Source organism: Scomber scombrus, chromosome 3, assembly GCF_963691925.1.
Source record: "Scomber scombrus chromosome 3, fScoSco1.1, whole genome shotgun sequence".
Taxonomy (NCBI): Eukaryota; Metazoa; Chordata; class Actinopteri; order Scombriformes; family Scombridae; genus Scomber; species Scomber scombrus.
In genome coordinates, this window is record NC_084972.1 from 16306019 (window position 1) to 16329568 (window position 23550).

Below are 23550 nucleotides of genomic sequence, written 5' to 3' on the forward strand. Positions count from 1 at the left end.
GGCCAAGGAATCACCCAGTCATGTTTCCACATCTCCAGACAGATCACTGGAGCAAAATGAAAACAATGGTAAGACCAAATAAAGCATAACCCTCTTTTTTTTACCTACAGAGCCAGAGGCACATTTTACTGATTTGTGTTACACTACACACACTTATTCCCACACAGGTACCAGTTTATCTTGCATCAGTTCCAGCTGCCTTGTTAAAAGACACAGGTTTGTGAAAGTGACTCTATTTAATGAATAACATAAAATTGGGAGGTGACTGCAGAGCACTTTGTACAGTATTGCTGCATTGTATGTTTCAAAGGATTGTTTTAATTTGCCCATATTACATGTCCTAGTATATGAAGGTCCTCTAAACCGCACCACCTGCAGCCTGTTACCTTCCTTGACTCAGGATGAAACTGCAGTTAATGATCCTGTTCCCCCCATGACGCCAACACAAAGTACGTACCACATTAACAGGAGTTGTTACTTGTTTTGTTTATTAGCTTCCCTGCTGTATCCTTATTATCTCTCTCTCTCTCTCTCTCTCTCTCTCTCTCTCTCTCTCTCTCTCTCTCTCTCTCTCTCTCTCTCTCTCTCTCTCTCTCTCTCTCTCTCTCTCTCTTTTTGTGTTTCTTTTAGGCCTGCATCATTACGCACCAAAAACAAGTTGTTCACCTCAAAATATGCCCCAGTACAGGAATGTGTTCAGTGACCGTGCCAAGAGGGGCTTCTGCTACTGGCTGGTTGACAATAAAGCCTCAAAGTGTAAATACTGATCCAAGCTCAGACTGCAGTAAAATGTCCCCTATGCCATAAGTATCAGCTTGGCATGACATTTACATGCACGTGTGGCTGTTAGGAGTGAGATCCATACCCCAAATCCTTTCTCATGGCTTCCCACTGTACTCTCAACCTTTATGATATAGCAGTTTGTATTCAAAGACTTGTTTTTTTAGAATAACTCCTTTACATCTCCTTTAAATTATGAGACTGATGCATCTTTCTTTCTTTCCAACAGGTAAAGGATACAGCTTTGGTGCCTATAAAACCTCATTGGGATTACCAAAACTCTAACAAAAAGAGATGCTCTCACTTTACCTGAGTGTGTCCACACTAGGAAAGCTGTCAAGACACAATTTCCACTACCTGAAGAGTGATTTTCCTTTCAGTGGCAATTTGAAGTATTAAACTTGGGAATAAAACAACTGTTGTGCTTAGGATAATGTGAATAATACCTAGTGGTATGAATAAAAAACAAACTGAATTAAAACTGCAAGCAGTGTCGAAGGGCCCTCGCACCCCCCCAGTTTCCCCCCAACTGTAACGCTGTACGTGCATGTCGGTGCGTTTGGCAGTCGCAGGGCTGTCAAAACTGGCATGTACATGTCTTCGCTCCTGTGCCTTTAAGTGAACATTGTGTGATGAGGTTAATGTCTCCACTAGATGGCAAACTAAGACCACAAATGAGTCTGGGGGACTTCTCAGCACAAAGGAATGTGGGTGAAGGGCCAAAAAAGCATCAAGATTGAGCATTTTAGCCTGGATGGCCGACTTCCTGTTGGACTTAGGCTATGGGTCCAAGAGGCTTTTTTGTGCGTTTGCACATGATACATGTGTTTACCGAATTTGTCTACGTCAATCTGAGTCGAGGGACTAGATTTTTTAAATGTTCTAGGGGGCGCTATTAATCCATTTTTGCGTCGGCCATTTCCGCGATCCTTAAAATATCAAATTTTTCGCTGGATCGGACATGATTGCAAGTTTTGGTGAGTTTTGGGGCATGTTTAGGCTGCCAAAAAGGCGTAAAACTATAATAATAATTAAAATCATCCAGATTGAACATTTTAGCCTGGATGGCCGACTTCCTGTTGGACTTAGGGTATGGGTCCAAGAGGCTTTTTTGTGCGTCTGGACATAATACATAGGCCGTGTCGATTTCATTTCTCTATGTTAATGTGGTAGGCAGGGCTTAAACTTTGAAATCTTCCAGGGGGCGCCTTGGAGTCATCTTCTCACTTAAAAATCCCAAACTTTGTCAGTAGTCAATATGTGTGACTGTTGACGTATGTGTACACTTTGGTGAGTGTAGGAGTTTGTGGAAATGTACAAAATGGATAACGGCATTAGGGGGCGCTAGTGAGCTGTTGTGCCACGCCCAGGGGCAGTTATGGTCTCAAATTAAAGTGCTCCTGAGTGTGAACCTATGTGGGCAGTTTGGTGATTCTGTGAAGATGGGAAAGTCCTCTAAATGCAGTGGGAAAATGGGAAAATTGACGCAGGAAATGCACAATAACCGAACATACATGAAAACTCATGAAATTCTGCACACACGTCGCAGCTTGTGAAAATGTATTTAATTCAACGTGATTGGACGCAAGCGTGGTAAGGGGACTCGCTAGCGCCCCCTAACGTCGGTCATGTGACCACAAATCCTCTCGGATCGGCATGAAATTTAAATATGTTACAGCTCTCATCGGATCATGGGGAAATTAATATTGTGGAATTTTTTTACCAAACAGGAAGTTGTCCACGCGGCGTGGCGTGCACCGATTTTCATTTTTCGAACACCGCTTTGAGGACTTTATGATGTTCACAGAATCATGAAACCTGCCATGTAGGTTTCAAATCATGAGCTCTTTCATCTAATACCACATTTGCCCAATATTTTGCCCCAACAGCTCAGTGGCGCCCCCTAATGCCTTTTCCCACTTAGGATGTACTGACAAGCTCTAAAACTCACCAAATTGGACACACTCGTCAAGACTCACGAATATTATTTTTTGGTATAACCGCAACCTTTTAAGTGCCAAAATGACTCTACAGCGCCCACTAGAACATTAAAAGTTGAAGCCCCGCCTTCTACATGCACGTACATGAACGAAATTTAGGATTCATATATATCATGACCAGACGCACAAAAAAGCCTCTTGGACCCATACCCTAAGTCCAACAGGAAGTCGGCCATTTTGGATCACAGGTGCATTTTTTCCACCATTTTCGCCATTTCCAGGCCTCAATAGCGCCCCTTAACAGCAGGTCATGTGACCAAAAACTTTGTCTGATCTTCTTGAAATTTACAGGACTCATAGCACTGGGGTAAACCCCCAAATTTATTTTTTCAAAATGTTCGCTCTAACAGGAAGTGAGTTATTGTGCATTTCCTGCGTCAATTTTCCGTTTTTCCCACATAGTTTAGAGGACTTTCCCGTCTTCACAGAATCACCAAATTTCCCACATAGGTTCACACTCAGGCGCACTTTAATTTGAGACCATAACTGCCCCTGGGCGTGGCACAACAGCTCAATAGCGCCCCCTAATGCCTTTATCCATTTTGTACATTTTCACAAACTCCTACACTCACCAAATTGTACACATACGTCAGCAGTCACACATATTGACTACTGACAAAGTTTGGGATTTTTAAGTGAGAAGATGACTCCACAGCGCCCCCTGGAAGATTTCAAAGTTTAAGCCCCGCCTTCCACATTGACATAGAAAAATGAAATCGACACGGCCTATGTATTATGTCCAGACGCACAAAAAAGCCTCTTGGACCCATACCCTAAGTCCAACAGGAAGTCGGCCATCCAGGCTAAAATGTTCAATCTGGATGATTTTTATTATTATTATATTTTTACGCCTTTTTGACAGCCTAAACATGCCCCAAAACTCACCAAAACTTGCAATCATGTACGATCCGGCGAAAAAAATGTGATATTTTAAGGATCGCGAAAATGGCCGACGCAAAATGGATTAATAGCGCCCCCTGGAAGATTTCAAAGTTTAAGCCCCGCCTTCCACATTGACATAGAGAAATGACATCGATAACGCCTATGTATCATGTCCAGACGCACAAAAAAGCCTCTTGGAGCCATACCCTAACTCCAACAGAAAGTCGACCATTATATGAATAACTAATCCAGTTTCATTTATGGTCTTGGTTTGCCATCTAGTGGAGACATTAACCCCATCACACAATGTTCCATTGAAGCAGCAGGAGCAAAGACCTTTACATGGCTGCTGTCAATGCCCTGCGACTGCAACAAGCACTGACATTCCTGCGTATGAAGACCTCTACCTGCGCGCCCTCCGACTGCGCCACAGCCCGACGTGCATAGGATGTGCGAGGGCCCTTCGACACTGCTTGCAGTTTTAATTTAAATTCCACCTGCCCTCAAAATTATGTTTTTCTTCTTGTTCTTACAGTTGAATATCTGAGCGTCTGTGTGCAGAATAATGTATGTGCAGAGTCCAATATTCAACTTACGTCCATCAGTTAAACTTCTGAATTGAAATATATTTGCACATTCATCGATTCTGAAACGTTTAATGAAAGGCAAGGAGTATATGCCATTTTAAGGATTTTAAAGTGGTAAGTTGTTTTTGTGTGTGTGTGGAAAAACCATATTAGACACACATTGTTGTTCAAAGCAGAGTAACCTGATATGTCTTAATACATATCTGGATGGGATATTTAAGTTAATTTGGCACATTGAGTTGCCATTGTGTATGAAATGCGCTATATAAATAAAGCTACCTTGCCTTGCCTAATGAGGAAAGAGAAATGTACTGAACACACTTATTTTGTCTGGAATCACTGTTTGGCATTAAACACTTGTAAGGCGGGCCTAAAGTTTTTTGGGGGAAAAAACAAAAAACTTGCAAGGCGGGCACCACCTTATGTCTCTATGTTCCTTTTTATATCAGGATTGTCTCAAAATGTGTACACAGCATATTTATTTTTTTCTTTCATTTGCTCTTTAAAAGCCCGTTTTTAATCGACTGTAGACAGCAAGGAAAATGACACAATCATGAATGAATAAATAAATAAATGCAGAAACACAGAATTAAATAAAAGATTGATGCATAGAGATGAAGCATTTTTTTTCATTACCAAATTGTACTTATTTTTTCTGTATTTTATTCATACTTGTGTCGCTTTCCGTCCTCCATACAGAAGACCGGTATTGACACTGACAGGCAGCGCACAGCAGGCCCTTTGATGCAGTGAGTTGATTACAAAGCAACTTTAAGGTAAAACTTTGGAAAGAAATGGACCTGTGCTTACTGTTTGCAGCACATTAATGACTACGTATATGTATATTGTAAATTTGAACCACCATCTGTGAATGATGTGAGACTGAACCACCGCGGATAGTTGAAGTGACTCCCGCTAATTTCACATTTGGTCATTTCTACTGTTCCCAAGCCTGCGGAGGCAAAACTTAACTCTCTTCGACATTAGCTCAACAAAGTCAGCAATGTAGCTAGCTAACGGTTATGTGTGATGATAAGGTGTAAAGTAATTATAAATAACAGCGTGTGTTAATAGCAGGGACGACATTTAGGGTGAAAAACAGCTAGCATTAATTGTCTAAAGTGCTAACTTAGCTAACGGCCTCATTTTTCTGCTTTTTTTCCCCACCATGGCCAGGCCACATTTAAACACTTTATCTAATATACAACTTTACAAAAAAATCCAAAAGGTCACTATATACTGTTTCTTAACCATGAAAGCTAGGTTTTAAAAGAGGCACACCTAAAATTGGCTGACTCATCTCCAGGTGTTAGCTAGCTAAAGTGAAGCTAACATTGAATAAAATATGGTTATATATATGGTTATACATATATGATATGTTTTTCCATTTGTCCTGTAATTTCACAGCAAGTAAAAACAAGGGGTAAAATAGCACATTATGGCCATATTTTGAAGTGCAATGTCCATAAACTATTTGCCAACCTATTTGGAGTTGGGGGTGGGGGGCAGTTTGTAACCCCAGCTTGGGGTCACCTCCGCCAAGTGCCAGCATCATTAAAAATATGTACCATTTTACACAATAAAACATAAATCCCAAGGGAATCACAGCAGATGCTAATGCCTCAGGCTACATCTCCATGTATTGAACTTGATCATGAGACCAGTGGATATCCTGTGAGTGGTTGGAAAATTATCGAACTCTGTATTTTTGACTTGAGTCTTTTATTAACAGTCATGCTTTCACCTTGCTGCCCATTCAATGTACTAGATGGCTTTGATGGACTTCATGCATATTTGTTCAATTATATGTTGGATTAGGATCTCAGACATGGACAGCAACAGAAAGAAGGTAAAGTTCAACTGGCGGCGAACTTCTATCACCTCACCCACAGAACTTCAAGAGAGAGACACTTGCTCCACTACATCTTCTCGCTGGAATATGTCGCCAGATGAAGATTCAAGCACCCTGCCCCCCAGTGACTCCCCAGGACCTGATGGTCTTGGAGCAATGAGTCTGGACACTCCCAAGAGAAAAGCAGAGGATCTCAGCGATAGCACGCCCTCTGTAGGCAAAGTCAAGCTGAGGAAGCTTTCCAGGAAAAATCTTGAAACATTCATAACTTCAGAGGTAAATCTTGACTGCACATCTTGCTCTGTCTGTGATAATTCCAATAATGATAGTGATAGTAATAAAACTTTATTTATATAGCACATTAAAAAGATGGATGCAAGTAATAGGAACATTAAAGACATGACAAAGTGGGTAAAATGACAACTCTGAGATTTAAAATGAAAAAAAAATTACATTACTGTAGATGAGGCCAAATCAATAACAATTCATTGGTTTGATGAGTTGAGTTTTAAGTTTTGTTTTAAAAAAAATGCAGTATCACCTTGGGATGCAACGGTACTCGGTAAAATATTGAATCGTTCGGTCCGCTCTGCACGGAACAATATGCCCTTATGGACCGCAGGTTTTCGGTTTTGCAATTAATTTTGCATTGATGCTTTACAGGCCTGTGTGTGTGTGTGTGTGTGTGTGTGTGTGTGTGTGTGTGTGTGTGTGTGTGTGTGTGTGTGAAGAAAGACTGTCTAACAGGTGAAAAGCCCTCCCCGCGAGTTAATGTCCAATCACTGTTGTGCCTCCACCCACGCACTCCCTCTCACACTGTTGTAACTGGAGCCAGGTTCAAAGTGCAGCTCACACACAGAAGCGGAAAAAAGAAATCAAACAGGCATGGCCAGCACTAGCGGAGGAGTTGAGAGACAAAAGTTTGAAGAAGCACCGGCTTCATTCAAATCTCCGGTGTGGTTTAATTTTTAAAACGCAGACATCCCAACCCTCTCAGAAGTTCCGGGAGCATATTGATAGCGGCTCCCTGACGCCCGCAAATGAGCTACAATCTCTTGGAATCTGGAGCGAGTAAACAAGAGTACGCGCTAGAGAGTGACTGTTTGTGTGACTATCAATGCAGCACGTGTGAGAGCACAACATCCTTATAGCTCTGTGTTGCTGGTTATTAGACCAATCGCGGACCCCCCCCCCCCCCCCCCCCCTCCCCGACACCCAGCGTTTTAACTTTTTATACATATTTTATACTACCGTATGTGTTATATTTTTCAGTACACCAGTGATACTGGAATTTGTTTACTGCGAAATGCCGTTTTTTGCTGACAAGCAAAATAAAAAGATAATTTTGGGAGAAAAAAAGTTGTTCTCTTTACGCACAAAACACGAACTGAACCGAAACCGGCACCCAAAAACCGAGGTACGGAACGTACCTTGAGTTACCTGTACCGTTGCAACCCTAGTATCACCATAGGCTTTAGTCTTGAATGAAGTGATTTGTTAGGTATATAAACTGATGTAGTCTGGAGTGAGGCTATGAAGTGGTTTGAAAACAACCTTTGGGCACTCAACACAAAATGAAAACTTTTTCTAATGGGACACCTCTAGTTTCATATGTGCAAATTGCTGATTTATTTGTCCTGTTGCACCTCATCTATCAGGATACACCTTTGGACAACTCACCAAAGGAACTGGAGCCCACAGAGAGCCTGGAAATATCACCACCTCCATCTCACTCTTTTATCTTGAAAAAGAAAGAGAGGACACCTGAGGAGGGATCCAAGGCTATCTACAAGATGGCTTTGATTGCAGCTATTGGCAGCAGGGGATTGGGGCACACAACTACTAGCAACCCCAGCACTGACGCTAACAGCCTCCCTTTGCCACCCACATCTTCACCAGTGAAGACTGAAGTACCCAGTCTGACAACACTTGACAGAACTGTTAATTGCTCCTCACTCAACACCAAAATAAAATTAGAGGGCAGAAGCACTGACCAGGAAGTTGATTGGTCCCCCAAACAGCTTTTTGTGGACTCAGACACCCAAGGTGACTGTAGAGACCCAAAAGCAGATGCAAGGGTAAGTGTTAACTAACTGTAATTAATTTTTCAGTCTTTTTCTTTTGCTCTCTTTATATGTAATTTAAAATGTTTTAGTTATATATCTTCTGATATTTTTCTTGTCTGTGATTATTTTTTGGTCATTTAGCTAATGTTTTTATTTACTTATTTTTTGAAAGAATCAAAAATCCAGGGAGATGTCTGTAATTTGTTCAATATCATTTATGTTTTTTTTTATGTGTCATGCTAGAGGGAAAGGATTCACTCAAGAGTTTTGTTTCTCAGGACTCTGTGTTTGTAGACTCAACCCCCCAAGATGAGCTGTCTGCACCAGATAATGAACCAGACGCTGATGACTGCAACTCGTCCCTCCCTCTTCTGGAGTATATTCCAGACTTGTCGTCTTCTTTCACGACTCATCAGAATACCTCCTCCGACAGCCAGCAGTGCCAAAGCCATTTGATGAATGCCCATTCAGCTACAACTTCTTTCACCAATGACGCCAGCGGGCCGATCCAGTCAGCTCCTGACCAAATGGAGATGGCTTCCCCGCCGTCAGGGAGAACAGTTTTTGTCTCGTGCAAGCAGTCTCATCCACCAAATACAGGCCTTTCAAAGGCTTCCAGAGTTGACCCTGAGAATTCACACATGTCCAACATTACGACCTATTTATCGGATCCTTTTGCTCTACCGCTACACTCAAACAAAGAAGTATTGAACTCCACAACCACACGCAGGCAGTCATATGCTGGTTCTTACATGTGTGACCCTGCCTACTCATTTACTCCCTATGGTGGCTCTTCTAAGAGAAGATTTTCCATGGGGGCAGAACCTACTTGGACAAGTTGCCCCTATAACCAGGCTGGTTTCATAGACACACATTGCCATCTAGACATGCTCTATGGGAAGCTGGGTTTCCGAGGGACATTCAGCAGTTTTCGAAGGCTGTACCAAAGCAGCTTTTCCTCTGAGTTTCGAGGCTGCATTGCCGATTTCTGCAACCCGCGGATCATGGTGAGGGAAGCATTGTGGGAAGGTTTGCTGGCTGAAGACATGGTTTGGGGGGCATTCGGGTGCCATCCCCACTTTGCCAAGGAATACTCAAGTGTTCATGAACGCAGCATACTGATGGCCATGCGACACCCAAAAGCTGTTGCGTTTGGTGAAATAGGACTGGACTACTCCCACAAAAACTCCACTGACTCCTACAAGCAAAAAGAGGTAAGGGGGAAAAAAAGATGTTATGGTCTGAGATGAATGTAACTTTTTAGTCTAACTGTTCATCTTAAATCAGACAGCCATGTATGAATGTTGAGTGACTAGAAATGTTGAAGTGATAACGTAGTTTGTTTAGAACGAGTATCAGTATTTTGTTTCTTTTTTTTTTCTCTGCAGGTGTTGGAGCGTCAGCTGCGATTGGCTGTGGCCATGCAGAAGCCTCTGGTGATCCACTGCAGAGATGCAGATGATGACCTGCTGGTTATCCTGAAGAAGTGTGTCCCGAGGGACTACAAAATTCACAGGTGTGTATGTGTGTGTGTGTGTGTGTATCAAGAAAGACTGTCTAACTAATTATTTATCAACATGTCACATGATGTATACTCTACATCAATATGGAAAAAAGGTTAAAAAGGTAGTAATTCAGTCCGCTTTTGAGTTAACTGTAGTTGAAGTTTTTTTTCTTCATTATTCTCGTGTGTTGCAGGCACTGTTTCACGAACAGTTATCCAGTGATTGAGCCATTCCTGACAGAGTTCCCCAACATGTATGTCGGGTTCACAGCCCTGATCACCTACACCAGAGCCACTGAGGTCCGAGATGCTGTCCGCAAGATCCCTCTTAACCGCATTGTGTTGGAGACAGACGCACCATATTTCTTGCCAAGACAGGTACATTTAAATTGACTAAAAACACTGCTGTTATGTGATTAATGACTGACATGCCTTTTTCAAGTTTGAGTTGTTGATAACTACAAATGAAAACAGATTACTGTTGAAAAAGTATTGCCCTGTTTATAGTAGTAGTTTATACTGGGAAATGAACTTCAGCCAAATACGCTCAATAACTTTTATTTGTGACACTGATGTCAGCGAACATAATTAAACGTATCACACAGCTCTTTTTTAAAACTCAAGTTTATCTTTTTATATAAAGTATTTAGGTTGTTAAAAGTGTAAAGTTTATATAAAAAACACTGAAACCATTGTTCTCAATAAATAGGTTCTCATATTTGGACTTGAGGAGAACTGAAATTCTTCTACAGACCAGTTTATGCTTTGTTCAAACCTTTTTTTGCTAGATTTGAGCTTATCTGATCCTGTTGCAGGCCTCAGTGATAAACAAAACATGTGGGAAAATATGTGACCACAGAACTCTTTATACTGTGCAGCAGAACATACATATAAGTCTCTTCCACTCTGACAGGTGAATAAAGACGTCTGTCGGTTTTCACATCCTGGAATGGGCATCCATACTCTGCAGGAGCTGAGCCTACTGAAGGGAGAGGACATGGCCACAGTCCTCACCACCATCAGAAACAACACCACTCAGCTTTACGGCATATAAACATGAGAGGTAATGGATGAGAGATTAGCTGTGAAAAAAAGAGGACATGCTGGTTTGTGACTAACATTTTATGTGGCTTTTTGTTTTATTGATCCTCCATGTGTACAGATGTAGGACTATGGGGGAATACATTTAAGGAGCATGAAGTCTGCAGTCTCATTTTAAACAGTATGAAAGATTTACACATTTGTGCTAAGCTAAAGACAGAAAAAAGGACCAAAATAAAATGTCTCCTGTTTGATAGAGATACTGTATATTATAGTTTAATTGATTATATTTTATGTCGTTCATTATAGAAATTCATCCTAAGCATTATTAGTTTTAAGTTTTTGTTAACACTCTTTGCCTGTTCTGATTTGTCGTGATGTTTGTCTTGTCTGGCTGCTGTGCAGTTTGGTTTAATACAGTGGAGACATATTAAATTCCTTGAACACATCCTTCAGCCTTGAATCCTGCTCAGTTATTCTCCATGTGTGATGTGTCATATTAGTCAGTGATGCACGCGAGTACACACAAAGATGTACAATGTAGAAGAGTAAAGCATCGTCTGTACCACAGCAAAACTTTTAACACCACACGTATTAGCCTTGAGCAAAGCGGATTCTTTATTGAAGGAAGGATGAGGCTGAGAACAGTCCATTAGCTTGCTTTGATACCACCATGTTTGTCGCACACACATTTGGCTAGAGTGCTTTTTATTTTGAGAATGATTAGCTGGGCTTTTTTGTGACATTTTCTAGGGGTTTGAGTACATCTCCCCTTTTGCCAGGTTCTTAATGAAAGTCTCTTTTACAAGAATTTTAGACCCATCCAAAAATGTAGGTCAGTGCACACTGTTCCTAATGGTATATCTGTGCTTAATAAAAGCTACGAGGTGGAACACACAGACAGGTACATGCAGCAGAGCTACATAACACACATCCAACAATATGTTTGTTCTTGAATGTGTTTGACCTAGTTTCCGAGGTTTGACGTTTTGTAGCCTTATTCTGAGAGTTAATGTGATGTTGGCACGATGACAAAACAGTATTTAGGCCTGTGATTGCAGTTATATATGTATTTATGTATTATTAATGTCATTCGTGTAGAGGGTGAATGGATGTTCTTCACTGTTCATTTGTTTGAAGGATCCCGGTTAGTGCTGGGCTTTTCTGTGTGGGGCTTGCAATGTTCTCCCCAAGTTTGCGTGGGTTTCCCCTGGGGGCTTTGGTTTCCCCCCACCATCAAAAACTTGTATATCAGGTTGATTCTCCTGTCACCGCTCCAGCTCTAAGCCTCTAAACACCGACTTAAAGTGTTTCCATCAAATTAAATGGAGAAAAAAGCCCGACTCCTTCACTGCCTTACTGTCAATTTCATACAGTTTCCATTAGCCGAGTCAGAGATGAGACAGAGAGACAAATGGTTAATTCATGCTTTATTTTTACATGCACATGTTGGTCTCTGAAGACTGCTTAGGACTGGTTGTACAGTTTGAACTGCATATGTGTGTGTGTGTGTGTGTGTGTGTGTGTGTATATAAACTGGGTGTTTTAAATTCTGACTAACATTAGATCATGAATATGAGCGACTCATCTAATTCTATAGGGAAATTTTTGAAAATAAAAACTAAAATGTCAGACTACAGATACAGACTTGATGAGAAACACTGAATTCACAACAATTTTACACATTTGAGATTGCACGTTAATTATCAGCTTTGAGAACCATTCCAAACTCAGGATCCATATGTAATGATATTTAACTTATATCAACTTCTATTTATTAAATTCATATTCAACCATATTTATACCAGTTAAGCTCTATAATAAGTTCACGGGATGAAAACTGAAACAACTCCATCACTGACGAAGACTCTGTTTGGGAAGCTGAGTTTAGATTTTACACCTGGTCTGCAGTTTCATGTTTTAAATTGTGATGAGATGGACATCAGTCATTACAGGCCATAAGTTGTTTATCCAGTCTGAGCGAAAATTGTTTTGAAAGCTTTGAAAATGAGACCAGCATGTGTACAGGTTAATTTTTTACTATCACAATCTAATGATGTAGAAATTGGAAAGCATTGAAGCTGAAAATTTGAAAATCTCATCCATTATCTTCAAAGTTGTGATTGTCTCTCTGGAACAAGAGGAAAAAACCATTGTGAAATTATTCATTTTACAGTATATTAGCTGAAGGGAACAAATAATGTTTACTTATAAAACAGAATTAGATGAACCTGCTGTCTCTTTTTCCCCGAGCAGACGCTGGATGATCTGCTGCAGCGCAACACCATACTCCTCAAAGTCCTCTCCACTCATGGTGATGCCAATTTCAAAAGGGGCCCTTATCTACCCAGAGCAGACAGAGTTCATAAGATTTTAGTGATTATTTGGGATGGTGGGCTGCAGCGATGAGTAGGTCTATGATTGCTACTCACTGTGATGTGGTCGTCCTCAGCGGGTTGACCGGGTTCCTCCATGACATGGCGGCCGACTCTGGAAGATTTCCCTCTGTTCTGTAGTTGACACGGGACAAAAAAAGCTCATGATTATACCTTAGATTACAGGTCCAAATGCGAATATAATGTATTCATCATTCTGTTGCCTACAGTACATCAACTAAATATGCATGTGATAAATCAATTTTCCTTATTTCACCCCTGCCAAATATCAACATTTCAGTATGAGAAAACATGGCTGCACGCCATCAAAAACCTTTAGAGAGGCTCTTCAAATGCTAAAACAAATAATATATTATGAATCCAAAAGGTGGCAAAGCATTAAAAAAAAATAAAAATAATGAACATTTTAGTTATAACACAATTTTCAGCACAGCTACCATCATATGTAATATCAATTGCGATTTTGGCAGCCCCTGAAATCTCATTGGTCACCCCAGATCTGATATGTTGGTCAAGTTATGATGACATCTGATATAGGGCCAGTGTGCCATTTATAACTACTATAGTAATGGTTGGACTGAAGCCATGAGCGCTGATCTCTAGTCAGCATAGTTTTCACGATGAGTCAGAAAATGGCAAGTCTGGAAATCAAAAGTACGTGCTGGCTGTCAGTATGGTACATGGAATAGAAAACTGAATATATATATATATATATATATATATATATATAAATGTATACATGTATAAATATATAAATGGTTTGTTAGTGCAACTTAAGTAGTTGTGGGTTGTCATCATGGCAGCTTTTAGTTTAATGCTGTATTATGAAATGTAAAAACATCAACGTGGCCTTGAGTACAAACACTACAGTGGATACTAACATAATTTATCTGTTCATAGGTTGAAGTAATGTGATCCATTGAATGTCTGTATTCACACATTTTGATCACCTGCTATTCATTAAGGTTTGCTGTGCCATGGCTACCTGACACCTGCTCTCTGTCCCATCGTAACGACCCTGGTCAAAATGTCCTTGATGCACCACTGTGTAATATTGCTTAAGTTTAGAAATTTGCTAAAAATTAAACATGGGGCTCGGTGGGTTGGCAGGAGCTTAAATACGTTTGTTATCTTTTATAGCTGAAGACAAAGTAGTATGGTAAAGTGTAAAATAGTAATACATGGTTTGGTGTAACATATGAAACCATTACAAAAAGTCTTACACACAATTAAAACCAAGTCCTTGTTAAAGATCAGTTAAAGTTATGTTGAAAGTGGCTTCATATTAGGACCGTATCTAATCATTATCAACAGGATTAGATCAAGTGAAGGTTAACATTTTCTGGTTTGCATTAAATTTTTATATTTTCATAAAAAGATGAAGAATTAGTCCAAACTGAAAACACCTTACCTGTGGTTTTTGGGAGGGGCTGAGAAAGCTGGAGCCAGCACTGGTCGACTTGCACCACAAAGCCAGAGAACACATCAGAAATACCATCAGAAACGTATTTCTCTTTAAAAACATGGTTGAATAAAAAATCTGCACTGCTGTAGAGATCTACTTACACACACAATGATGTGTGCTTCGTGTTAAATGGTTGAAAATATTGCCATGAGTTTCTGACTCCATACCTTTATATACCTTTCATTCTCTTTCATTTTGGTCATTAAAGGCATTAAACATAATAACAGCAGGTACTTGTGTTGTCATATCTTGGTAGCAATGGACTGTTCAAATGTTTAAATTGATAACAGAGTAGGCATTGCTTTGTTGTAACCTGATAGCTTGCCTAATGATCATTTTATCTCTTCAGTGGGGTGATGGAGGTAATAGTGTTGCTATCGTAGTGATGCAGATAAATGGGACTGAATATTTACAAGGAAAGAACTGAATGCAGTATATTGAACTGATCGCTAATACTGTTTACTTAGACAGACCATTGTCCATATCAACACAGTTATATAATAACATTAATATTAAACAATAAAAATGCTTGACAATAAAGAACTAATTATTATGTTATAAATGTACAAAACCAAATAATTTGACATTTAAATCTGAGACTATACATGTGTCAATAATTTAAGGCTTGTATTTGCTGAGTTAAGGTTAAAAAAAAAAGCATAAACATAGCTTATTTTTTCAGGTTTTGTCATGCAAAAACAACAATTTAGGCTAACATAAATTAAAACCGCAGAACCAATCTGTTCTCTCAGTCTTCCTCGTGCAATCACCAATAATCACCTCTTTTTGAGGGGGAAATGTACGCAGGCATTTTTTTTTTGGGTCTAAAATGGATCAAAATTCATGCAACCTTTATGAGACATTTAGTGTTTAGAGCTGCCATTTACACGTGGATCTGAGTTATATTTGACTTATTGATTTATTTGCTTTGCAGTCTGTTTTAGACAGCAGATAAAAGTCCTTAATGAACTCTTGTTCTGAATTCATAACATCAGTGATGTGCTTTTTCATTACTTTATCAATTAGGAATTAAAAAAAGAATATAAGTAAATATGTCACTTTTTATTGTGGTAACACTCAGGCCTTTGTAGTCCTTAGCTTATGAAATTCACAAACTCCAGCGTCATTTTATCCTATATGAGGGACAGTCAGTGTATCTGTAATGAAATATGAAAACCTTACACAGTTGAAATGCTGTAATGTGCAGTTAACTCTTCAAATACTGCAATTAAATACACTCTATAAAGTATCATCACACTTTTAGTGAGGGTATTTGAAACAGTCCTGAATGTGAAAGGCATAAAGTAACGACCACTTACTGTTAGAAATAGCACGGCATTAATGTCCTGGGTTTTCAATAAAAATGAGATAAAGGACAGTTTCTAGGCAGCATTTAAATATTTTGCTGCTTCAAAGGTGCAGGTCAGATAATTCCAACCTGATCTGATGTTAATCATATTGGTTTCATGCTGTAAACTCAACCTTTGTTAGATATGATTATTCTTGTATATCCACTGTGTAAGAGGACGTGTACTGAGAACCGGAGAACAACAGGGAGGAAAAGCAAGCAATGAGCCTATCAGGGTTCAATTTACCATTAAAACATCTCCAAAAATATTTTGGCACACATTTGACCAGTCTTAAATGAGAAGAGACATTATTTTCACCTTGCTTCAATGGGCTGCTGTTTCTCTCAGGATAAGCAAAGGGAAACAAACACTTATTTACCTTTTAACTGCTACAGAGTTTTTTTTTTAAATTATCTGAACACTCATAAGTTCAGTCATTGCATTGCAAATGAGTCTCTCTTCAAATATGTTATAGTTCAGCTACTGTAGTTTACCATTAATGAGATAGGTGATGAGGAGGCGAGGACGCTAGATGGCGGTAAAGCAACAATGGCAACCAGATAAACACCAAAGAAGAAGTCAGGCGCACAGTAGTGGATTATTATGGTGGTTTTAGGTTAGAAAAGAGAGAATAAACATGGATAAAAAGAAGAAACCATTTGATGTGACAGCTTCATCGGTGAGTTATGTACATAAGCAACTATATATGTGCATTTTATTGATATCCTTTATGGCCTTGTGATGTTAATAAACGCTAAAAGCAGCTGATGGTAGCTTACTTGCTATCAGGCACAATGCTAGCAAATACAACAAATAACAGTAGTGTTTAGGTAAAGATTATATTAGATATTTGTAATTTTTTGTCTGACTGATATTTCTGGAAATACCTTATTTCTTCCAGCTAGTGGACCTTAAAGCTGAACTGTACAGAAAGCAGGAGCAATTCAAACAGGAGAAACTTGGGCGAGACACTGCTGGTGCTGGACTCAAACCCAAAGTCAAGGTAAGGTGAAGTATGTATTGTTGTTTAGGGACATATTTGTTTTGCCTGCTTGTGTAGCTCAATGACTGATGTAGGTTTGTAATCAGGGCGTGGTGTCTTCATGTGCCTGTTTAGAAACCTAATGTGTGGAGCAAACAAAACGCTGGTGTTTCAGCAAGAGCGGAGAAAGATGCAGAACAGCTTTCTGAGGAGCAGAAGAGCATCGATACAGCAAAGTGAGTTGTGCACATTACACAAGAGACCCAGTGTCAGTACGCGGTAGTGATTGAACCCTCTGAATTGTCCTTTTTCTCTCGTAACAGACGCAGGCTGGAGGAGAAAGCCAAACTCTATGAGCAGATGACAAAAGGAGACTTTCCAGGTTGGTAATATATGAATTATACCCTCCTGATGTCTAGTGTTAAAGGCAAATTGTATGTGTATTGTATTTATCTTGTCTTGTAATGTATCAGATGAAGAGACAGAGGGACTGTTCCTGGTTGATTTCACCCAGAAGATTATTGACAAAAAGAGAGAAGCAGTTGCACAGAAGGAAATGGAAAGAGAGGATGAAGAAAGAGGCAGCTCATCTCCTGTCCCTGCTCCTCAAACCCCAGATGAGGAATGGTAACATTTAGTCACTTCATTATCAAGGGTTTGGTTCTTGAAATGTACATTCATTAAGGAAATAAATGTCATATCTCTTTGTATAAAATATTTTCCTTATTTTTTGTAATTCTGTAAATATAAAACACCAAATTCAAGTGAAGCCACAGCGATTAGTTGATTAATCGATTGACAGAAAATTAATCTGCAACTATTTTGATGATTAAGTTTTTATTTTTGATACATTTTCTTTTTCCAGCTTCTTAAATGTGAATATTTTCTGGTTTCTTTAGTCTTGTGTAATAGTAAACTGAATACTTTTCATTGTGTATTGTGTAATGGCACATTTGAGGTCATCAGTTTGATCTGTGATGGACACTTTTCACCATTTAAGTAATATTTAACCAAACTGTCGAGAAAACAATAAACAGATTCATTGTAATTAATTAAAACATTGTTAGTTGCAGCCTTAAATACAAGTTGATTATTTTAAAGTAGTATTGCCTACATCACTTCTAAATGTAATTATATAACTGCAAATAATACAAATTTAAAAAGTATTACATTATTACGATAATACATTGCTGTTTTGTTTCTCTGTAGGGTGGACTTTGTGGACTCTTTGGGACGATTTCGAAGATGCATGAAGAAAGACCTCCCAGATTATAAGAAAATGGACCAAGACTTTAAAGGAAAAGGGTAAATATTCTACAAATATGAACACACCAATGGTGTTGGTGATGGTTTCTTAACACTGGATACTGGATTTTGGTGTCATACTGAGAACTGCAACTCTTTTGGATTTGCTTGTGCCATGTAGAAAAGCCTCGGCTGAGAAGACTTTACTCTCAGAAGACATGCGTCGAGAGCTACAGAGGCAGGAGTGGGAGAGGGAGGAAGAGGAAGCTATGAAGAAGCCTGTTGGACCAATCCACTATGAGGATATCAGGGGGCAAGGTCTTTATGCTTTGCTGCGCACATTTGGAATTGAGAGGTTTGGGTTGTCTGTTGTGTGCCGTAAAAAACTAAATAAATATTTTATTTGTTTGTTTGTTCATCTCAGAGGCTCGGGAGCTTGGTGTAGGCTACTATGCGTTTGCTCAGGATGAAGAGCAGCGTAGAAAGCAGAGAGATACTCTGGACATGCTCAGAGACCAGGTGAGCTGCTAATCACAGCTATAAAACACAGAAATGTTCAACTGCATGATACAACAGCCTTTCTATGATCGCATTTCTTCCACACACCACTCCAGACTTAAGACTGTTAGTTCTGTCATGAGAAACGATATAAGGTGATATATGTTTAGTGTAACACAACAACTGTTCCCAGCCTAGACAATGCTGCTACGCACTTGAATGTCTCCAGCCCAGTTCAGAACAAAGATGGATGTTTTGAAGTGTAAAGTAAGAATAAATATGTGTTCTGAGTTTGACATACCACAGAAAAGTGTGTTGTTAACCACCCTGCCGAATCTGAATGATTAAAAAAATCGCCAAATATATGAAATCAGCCTCTTTCCCTGCTCCCAAACGCTGTGGCAGTGCCCGCCGAGTTCACTGAAACCCCGCCCCTACCAAGTGTCATCTGTCAATCAAAGTCACCACCTCTACCAGAAACATGGACGCTACGTCTGAGAGCTTTCTGCTGCTAACTCAGCTGCCATGCCAATGGTGATTTTCAGACCCACTAAATCCTGAACACAGAAATCTTGAAACACAGTTTGTGAAGCCTAGCTTCACAATTCAAATCTAAATGGTTGAAATGCTTTTTACACCTTTTTTTAGAAATGCATTTTACATATTTAATGTGTTTAGAAGAAAATGTCTGAATTCACTTTACACAGTCTTTAATGACATCGCCTGCGACTCAGCTTGTCAAGTTGCCAGTGACTGGTTTTACAACATGAGGCACATCACGTGTTTCAGCAGCCCATCAGCTTGTAGCAAAGTCAGCTGGTGAAATCAGCAAACTGTCAGCTGATTGAAATGACAGAGTTTTGAATGGACGAAATGGGAGACTCGACCCTCTCTCCCCTTTTTATGTTTTTGCCGTTTCATCCATACTAGAAATGCAACTGTAGCAAGTAACTCACTATCACTATCCGCATTCATATTTTAAGATGCCACAAATTATATCCAGCAACAAAAAACCTGTCAGTTAGAACAGAAGTACAGAAAGTTGTTACTAAGGAGACGATGCACCGTCTTGTCAAGGCTGGCAGGTTTTACAGACTGGCACATTTTCAACTTAAGTTTCAACTCATCTTACTGTAAATCTTTGGTATATAAAATGAATTCCTAATGTGATGTCCCTCTCACTTTTTGCTTTTCTCTTCAGACAACAGATCAGCGCAATAAGAGGGAACGACTGAAGGGAAAGAGGCAGGCCATCCTGCAGGCCCGGCTGGCAAAGGTCAGGCAGAGAAAGATGAAGACAAACCTGAACGGCAGTGAGGAAGGACAGAAAGAGGAGGAGAATGAAGGTTAGAATCTGCCCCAGTTGAAATTATAAAATTGAGTTGTTTGTGTAAATTGTATATTACAGTTTAAAGGTGCAGTGTGTAAGATTTGGCCATCTGATTTAAACAAATAAGGGCAAAATATCACCAGAAAGCCCTCTCAGCAGAACAATACATGAACATCATTGACAGAAGGCCAAAACTGTTATTTCTTCACATTCTGGGGATAATTTTGTCAATTTTTGAATGACCTAAACTAAAATTCTGGCAGAATCTCACACATCGCCCCTTCAACAATCCCATGTGTGACTTTTGTGAACTGTTTGTCACAGGAGGAGAGGACGAAGGTGACTTAATCGGACCCCCACCTCCACCTGAGGACTGTCCAGAGGTCAGTATACTGAAGAAGGTGGAAGTGGAGATTCAGGAAAGGAAGGACACTAAACCAGGAATTCCTCATGTCAGAGAATGGGACAGAGGCAAAGGTAAATCTGATCTGCTAAGGCCCCTATTTGAAACGGTAATTCAGCTCCTTACATTATGAGTACAATGAAAGTATGTTGGAACCAAATAACCTCTTGCACCAGAAGGATGTTTACTCTCCTGACATTTAACCAAGACTGGTGTAAAAGTCTACTGGAGTAGAGTAAATAATTATATAAATGACAATGTATGTCATTTTTATTATAGTATAAATGTATATGTATGTATATGTATCTATTATATCCATCTCATTCAGATCACTCTACTGTTGGCTATAGTACTCATTAGGTGTGATGATTCAGAATAAGGAATAACATCTCTCAAAGAGATCGATGCCTGTTTTCGGTTCTGCTTTTCAAAGATCAGGCTTACTGTTCTGTCTTAGAAACGTGTACTTGGTTTGACATTGAACTCTGTTAACACCCCCTTTTTATTTAATCCCTCCAGAGTCTATGTTTAGTGAGTGGAAAACTCGGCGTCGGGATGAGCGAGATTCAGAGTTTGCGCCTCCCTCTGCATATTTTGGTAATGAGAAGAGACCAAGATCAGAGAAGACTGAGATGCAACAGAAGAAAAATTCCACAATGTCCTTCAAGTGGACAAAAGGCCCAGCAGGAATCTCTGAAGGCAAAGGAGAACCATATCCGGAGCCTAAAGCTATTCCTCCACCTCCTCAACCTCAACAAAATCCTCCACCTCCTCAACCTAAACAAAATCCTCCAACACCTTCACAGCCGTCACCCTCATCTCCTGTCTCTGCTCCTCCTGTCAACCCCCAAAATCCCCCTCCTCAATTTTATCCTCCATTTCCTCCTCCTCAGTTTGCATTCCCACCTCACCTGTCCCCTCACTTTCCCACACTGTACCCAAACCAGTACCCAAACCAGTACCCACCCCCCTACCCCCCCCATTATTCCCCCCAGTATCCACCTCAGCAGCCCCCACAGACCACAGACCACAGCCAGGCCCAGGAGCCCCCTCCTCCGGGTGCTTCTGAGAATCTGGATGACATGCTGTCCTTCTACAGGAACTCTACCTGATCCTTGAAATATCTGACATGTCTGCTGTGTAGTTGGTTCATATTGTGTGTAAATATTGCGACCACAGTGTGGTTCCTCTTAGAGATCCAAAAAACAGAGCCAGACATCTCAGCCCTGTAGTTTTCGAATTAAATAAATATCAGCAATTTGAGTGATTTGGACTTGTTTGTTTATTTTTATTGTGTAACTGTTCATTCTCTTTTAAAATATTTACTGTCATTTCAAATAATGTACATCAAAGTAAGTCCTCTACTTTATCAAGCGCCGAGTTGTAATATACCAACAACCACTAGATGGTACTGTATGCCTTTTTGTTAAAGCTTAATCTCTGAATACGCTGTGTGTATACTGCAGTGATTTATCTTAACTGTTATATATAGTGCTTGAATATAGAACGCAAACGATTTTCTTATGTTTAACAAATGTAAAAATGTATCTATAAATCCTCTCATGGCTTTCAGGGAAAAGCAGTAGGTGAAGGTGATATTTGGCTCAGAAATTCTGTGAAATTAAATGCAGAGAATTTCACTGAAATGTAAATTGTTAGTTGTCTGAACTGAACCTCTTCATTTGTTGTTCCCTTATGCCTGAATGGACACATCCTGGTTGTACGTCCTCTCTCTTTCTTCCAACACAGGCCCAGGATGAGGAGAGAGCCGTGCAAATAATACAGAACAAAGAGTCGTTGTGTATATTTAAGCTGGTGAGTCTCACACTAACAGTTTCAGTTTCTAAGTTCAGGGAAGAGAGGATTTTGAATGTAGTTTGAATAATTTGAAAGCTTTCTTACATGCTCACTGTTATCAGAGTGTGTCGTGGTCTTTTTTCTTATTAATGTTGTGGATAATTAATGCTAGAGAGGAACACATTCATCATACTTAAAGCTCATGTCTTCCTCAATGATATACTGTATTTCCATACTGCTAGTGAGGCCAGGTTAAAAGAGCACTGTGTAATCTGGGAGTGATTCATAATTGCAGATGATGAATTAATTTGTCTAAGTCTTGCACTGTCACCCAAGTAACCCCCCTGCATATCACAGAAATGAAGCACGCTAGAAAACTGTCACGATCATTTACTGCAATAAAGCAAATCCAGACTTGTAATCTTAAATGACAAAGAACAATATTTCTACCCATGGATTATGTTGATGTACATATGACACAGACAGCCAATTGTCTGACTCCGACCTCTGCCCCTGTCCTGGTCCACAGAAACCATGTGAGACCTGAGACGTTTAGGAAACAGCAGGGAACTATTCAGATGAGTTGATAGTTGGAATAACAAGAGCTGGAACTTCAACTTGACAGCAGATCAAACACCAGATCAACCCCATTACCCTCTTAATTAGATATTTGGCTCAGCTTCTGGCTCACTTGTTTCCCTTCTCAGGCAGGAGAATAGGTAGTTTGGCACTTTCTGTGTTTTGTGCATCTCGTTTATGAAGAGGTAGTTCTCTTCCTGGTGCGGTGTGTCATTGACCCCTCTGTGACCTTAAACACTGTTTTTTCCCCTCTTTGTTTCTGTGGCTTCAAGTAAGACCAGTCCAAGCAGATTGGGAAATACACACCCAGACAGCTTCAGCACTGTCCCCTGTTAGGTGTGTGTGTCTGGGAAATTGTATGTTTGTTGGCATTGTTGAGGAATATTAGCTGCTTGGGTAAATGTGCTACCATGGAGGTGAGATTATACAGTAATAATCATGCTGGGAATATATATTTTTTGGGGAATAATATATCCTTGCATGCATATATAATGCAGCACATGCCAAAATACTCTTAACAATTAAGTAAAGCCATTATTAATGAAGCCGCAGTCAACCCTGTACCCTAAAGAGCAGAAAGCAGTCCATCGATTGAGTGCGTGGTCTCAGCTCATTTGACTTGCTGACTCACCACTTTGATGTGTCTAATCACTTTTAAGGGACAGGAGGGTGTGTCCCACTGACAGATCCGCCCTCCTCTCAGGGACCAGCTGCACTGAGAAATGATTCCTGCATGTGGATGTGGCAGTTTAATCCAACTGTAGCTCAGCAAAATGGCAACCTGCTGTTCTCAT

At 39.9% G+C, this 23550-nt stretch overlaps 3 protein-coding genes and 1 long non-coding RNA gene across 4 annotated transcripts; 3 read left to right on the plus strand and 1 right to left on the minus strand.

Moving 5' to 3' along the window:
* Positions 1-173: 173 nt before the first annotated feature.
* LOC133978176 (uncharacterized) lies at positions 174-1010 on the plus strand. Its single transcript, XR_009924995.1, has 3 exons — positions 174-216; positions 345-449; positions 631-1010. It is a non-coding gene; the product is annotated as an uncharacterized LOC133978176 (long non-coding RNA).
* Positions 1011-6254: 5244 nt separating this feature from the next.
* Positions 6255-10926, plus strand: tatdn2 (TatD DNase domain containing 2). The gene is made up of 6 exons (XM_062416232.1): positions 6255-6377; positions 7760-8179; positions 8446-9381; positions 9556-9683; positions 9866-10049; positions 10585-10926. Exons 1-6 carry the CDS (start codon positions 6258-6260, stop codon positions 10723-10725), a joined length of 1929 nt encoding a protein of 642 aa, XP_062272216.1. The 5' UTR covers positions 6255-6257; the 3' UTR covers positions 10726-10926.
* Positions 10927-12823: 1897 nt separating this feature from the next.
* ghrl (ghrelin/obestatin prepropeptide) lies at positions 12824-14633 on the minus strand. The gene is made up of 4 exons (XM_062416115.1): positions 14520-14633; positions 13145-13222; positions 12944-13055; positions 12824-12843 (listed from the first exon to the last, which is right to left on the minus strand). Exons 1-4 carry the CDS (start codon positions 14631-14633, stop codon positions 12824-12826), a joined length of 324 nt encoding a protein of 107 aa, XP_062272099.1.
* Positions 14634-16500: 1867 nt separating this feature from the next.
* ccdc174 (coiled-coil domain containing 174) lies at positions 16501-21693 on the plus strand. Its single transcript, XM_062415801.1, has 11 exons — positions 16501-16601; positions 16824-16925; positions 17040-17140; positions 17228-17286; positions 17378-17531; positions 18114-18209; positions 18331-18467; positions 18574-18668; positions 19849-19993; positions 20302-20454; positions 20900-21693. Exons 1-11 carry the CDS (start codon positions 16560-16562, stop codon positions 21490-21492), a joined length of 1677 nt encoding a protein of 558 aa, XP_062271785.1. The 5' UTR covers positions 16501-16559; the 3' UTR covers positions 21493-21693.
* The last annotated feature ends 1857 nt before the right edge of the window (positions 21694-23550 follow it).

Excerpts from the sequence above, each read along its gene's own strand:
- ghrl (XM_062416115.1), bottom strand. The coding sequence starts at position 14,633 with ATGTTTTTAAAGAGAAATACGTTTCTGATGGTATTTCTGATGTGTTCT. Across the intron at positions 13,223-14,519 it reads GCCCCTCCCAAAAACCACAG|AACAGAGGGAAATCTTCCAG; the intron begins GTAAGGTGTTTT and ends TGTCAACTACAG. Across the intron at positions 13,056-13,144 it reads CTGAGGACGACCACATCACA|ATAAGGGCCCCTTTTGAAAT; the intron begins GTGAGTAGCAAT and ends TGCTCTGGGTAG.
- ccdc174 (XM_062415801.1), top strand. The coding sequence starts at position 16,560 with ATGGATAAAAAGAAGAAACCATTTGATGTGACAGCTTCATCG. Across the intron at positions 17,287-17,377 it reads GACAAAAGGAGACTTTCCAG|ATGAAGAGACAGAGGGACTG; the intron begins GTTGGTAATATA and ends GTAATGTATCAG. Across the intron at positions 17,532-18,113 it reads CAAACCCCAGATGAGGAATG|GGTGGACTTTGTGGACTCTT; the intron begins GTAACATTTAGT and ends GTTTCTCTGTAG.
- tatdn2 (XM_062416232.1), top strand. The coding sequence starts at position 6,258 with ATGAGTCTGGACACTCCCAAGAGAAAAGCAGAGGATCTCAGCGATAGC. Across the intron at positions 9,382-9,555 it reads ACTCCTACAAGCAAAAAGAG|GTGTTGGAGCGTCAGCTGCG; the intron begins GTAAGGGGGAAA and ends TTTTCTCTGCAG. Across the intron at positions 9,684-9,865 it reads AGGGACTACAAAATTCACAG|GCACTGTTTCACGAACAGTT; the intron begins GTGTGTATGTGT and ends CGTGTGTTGCAG.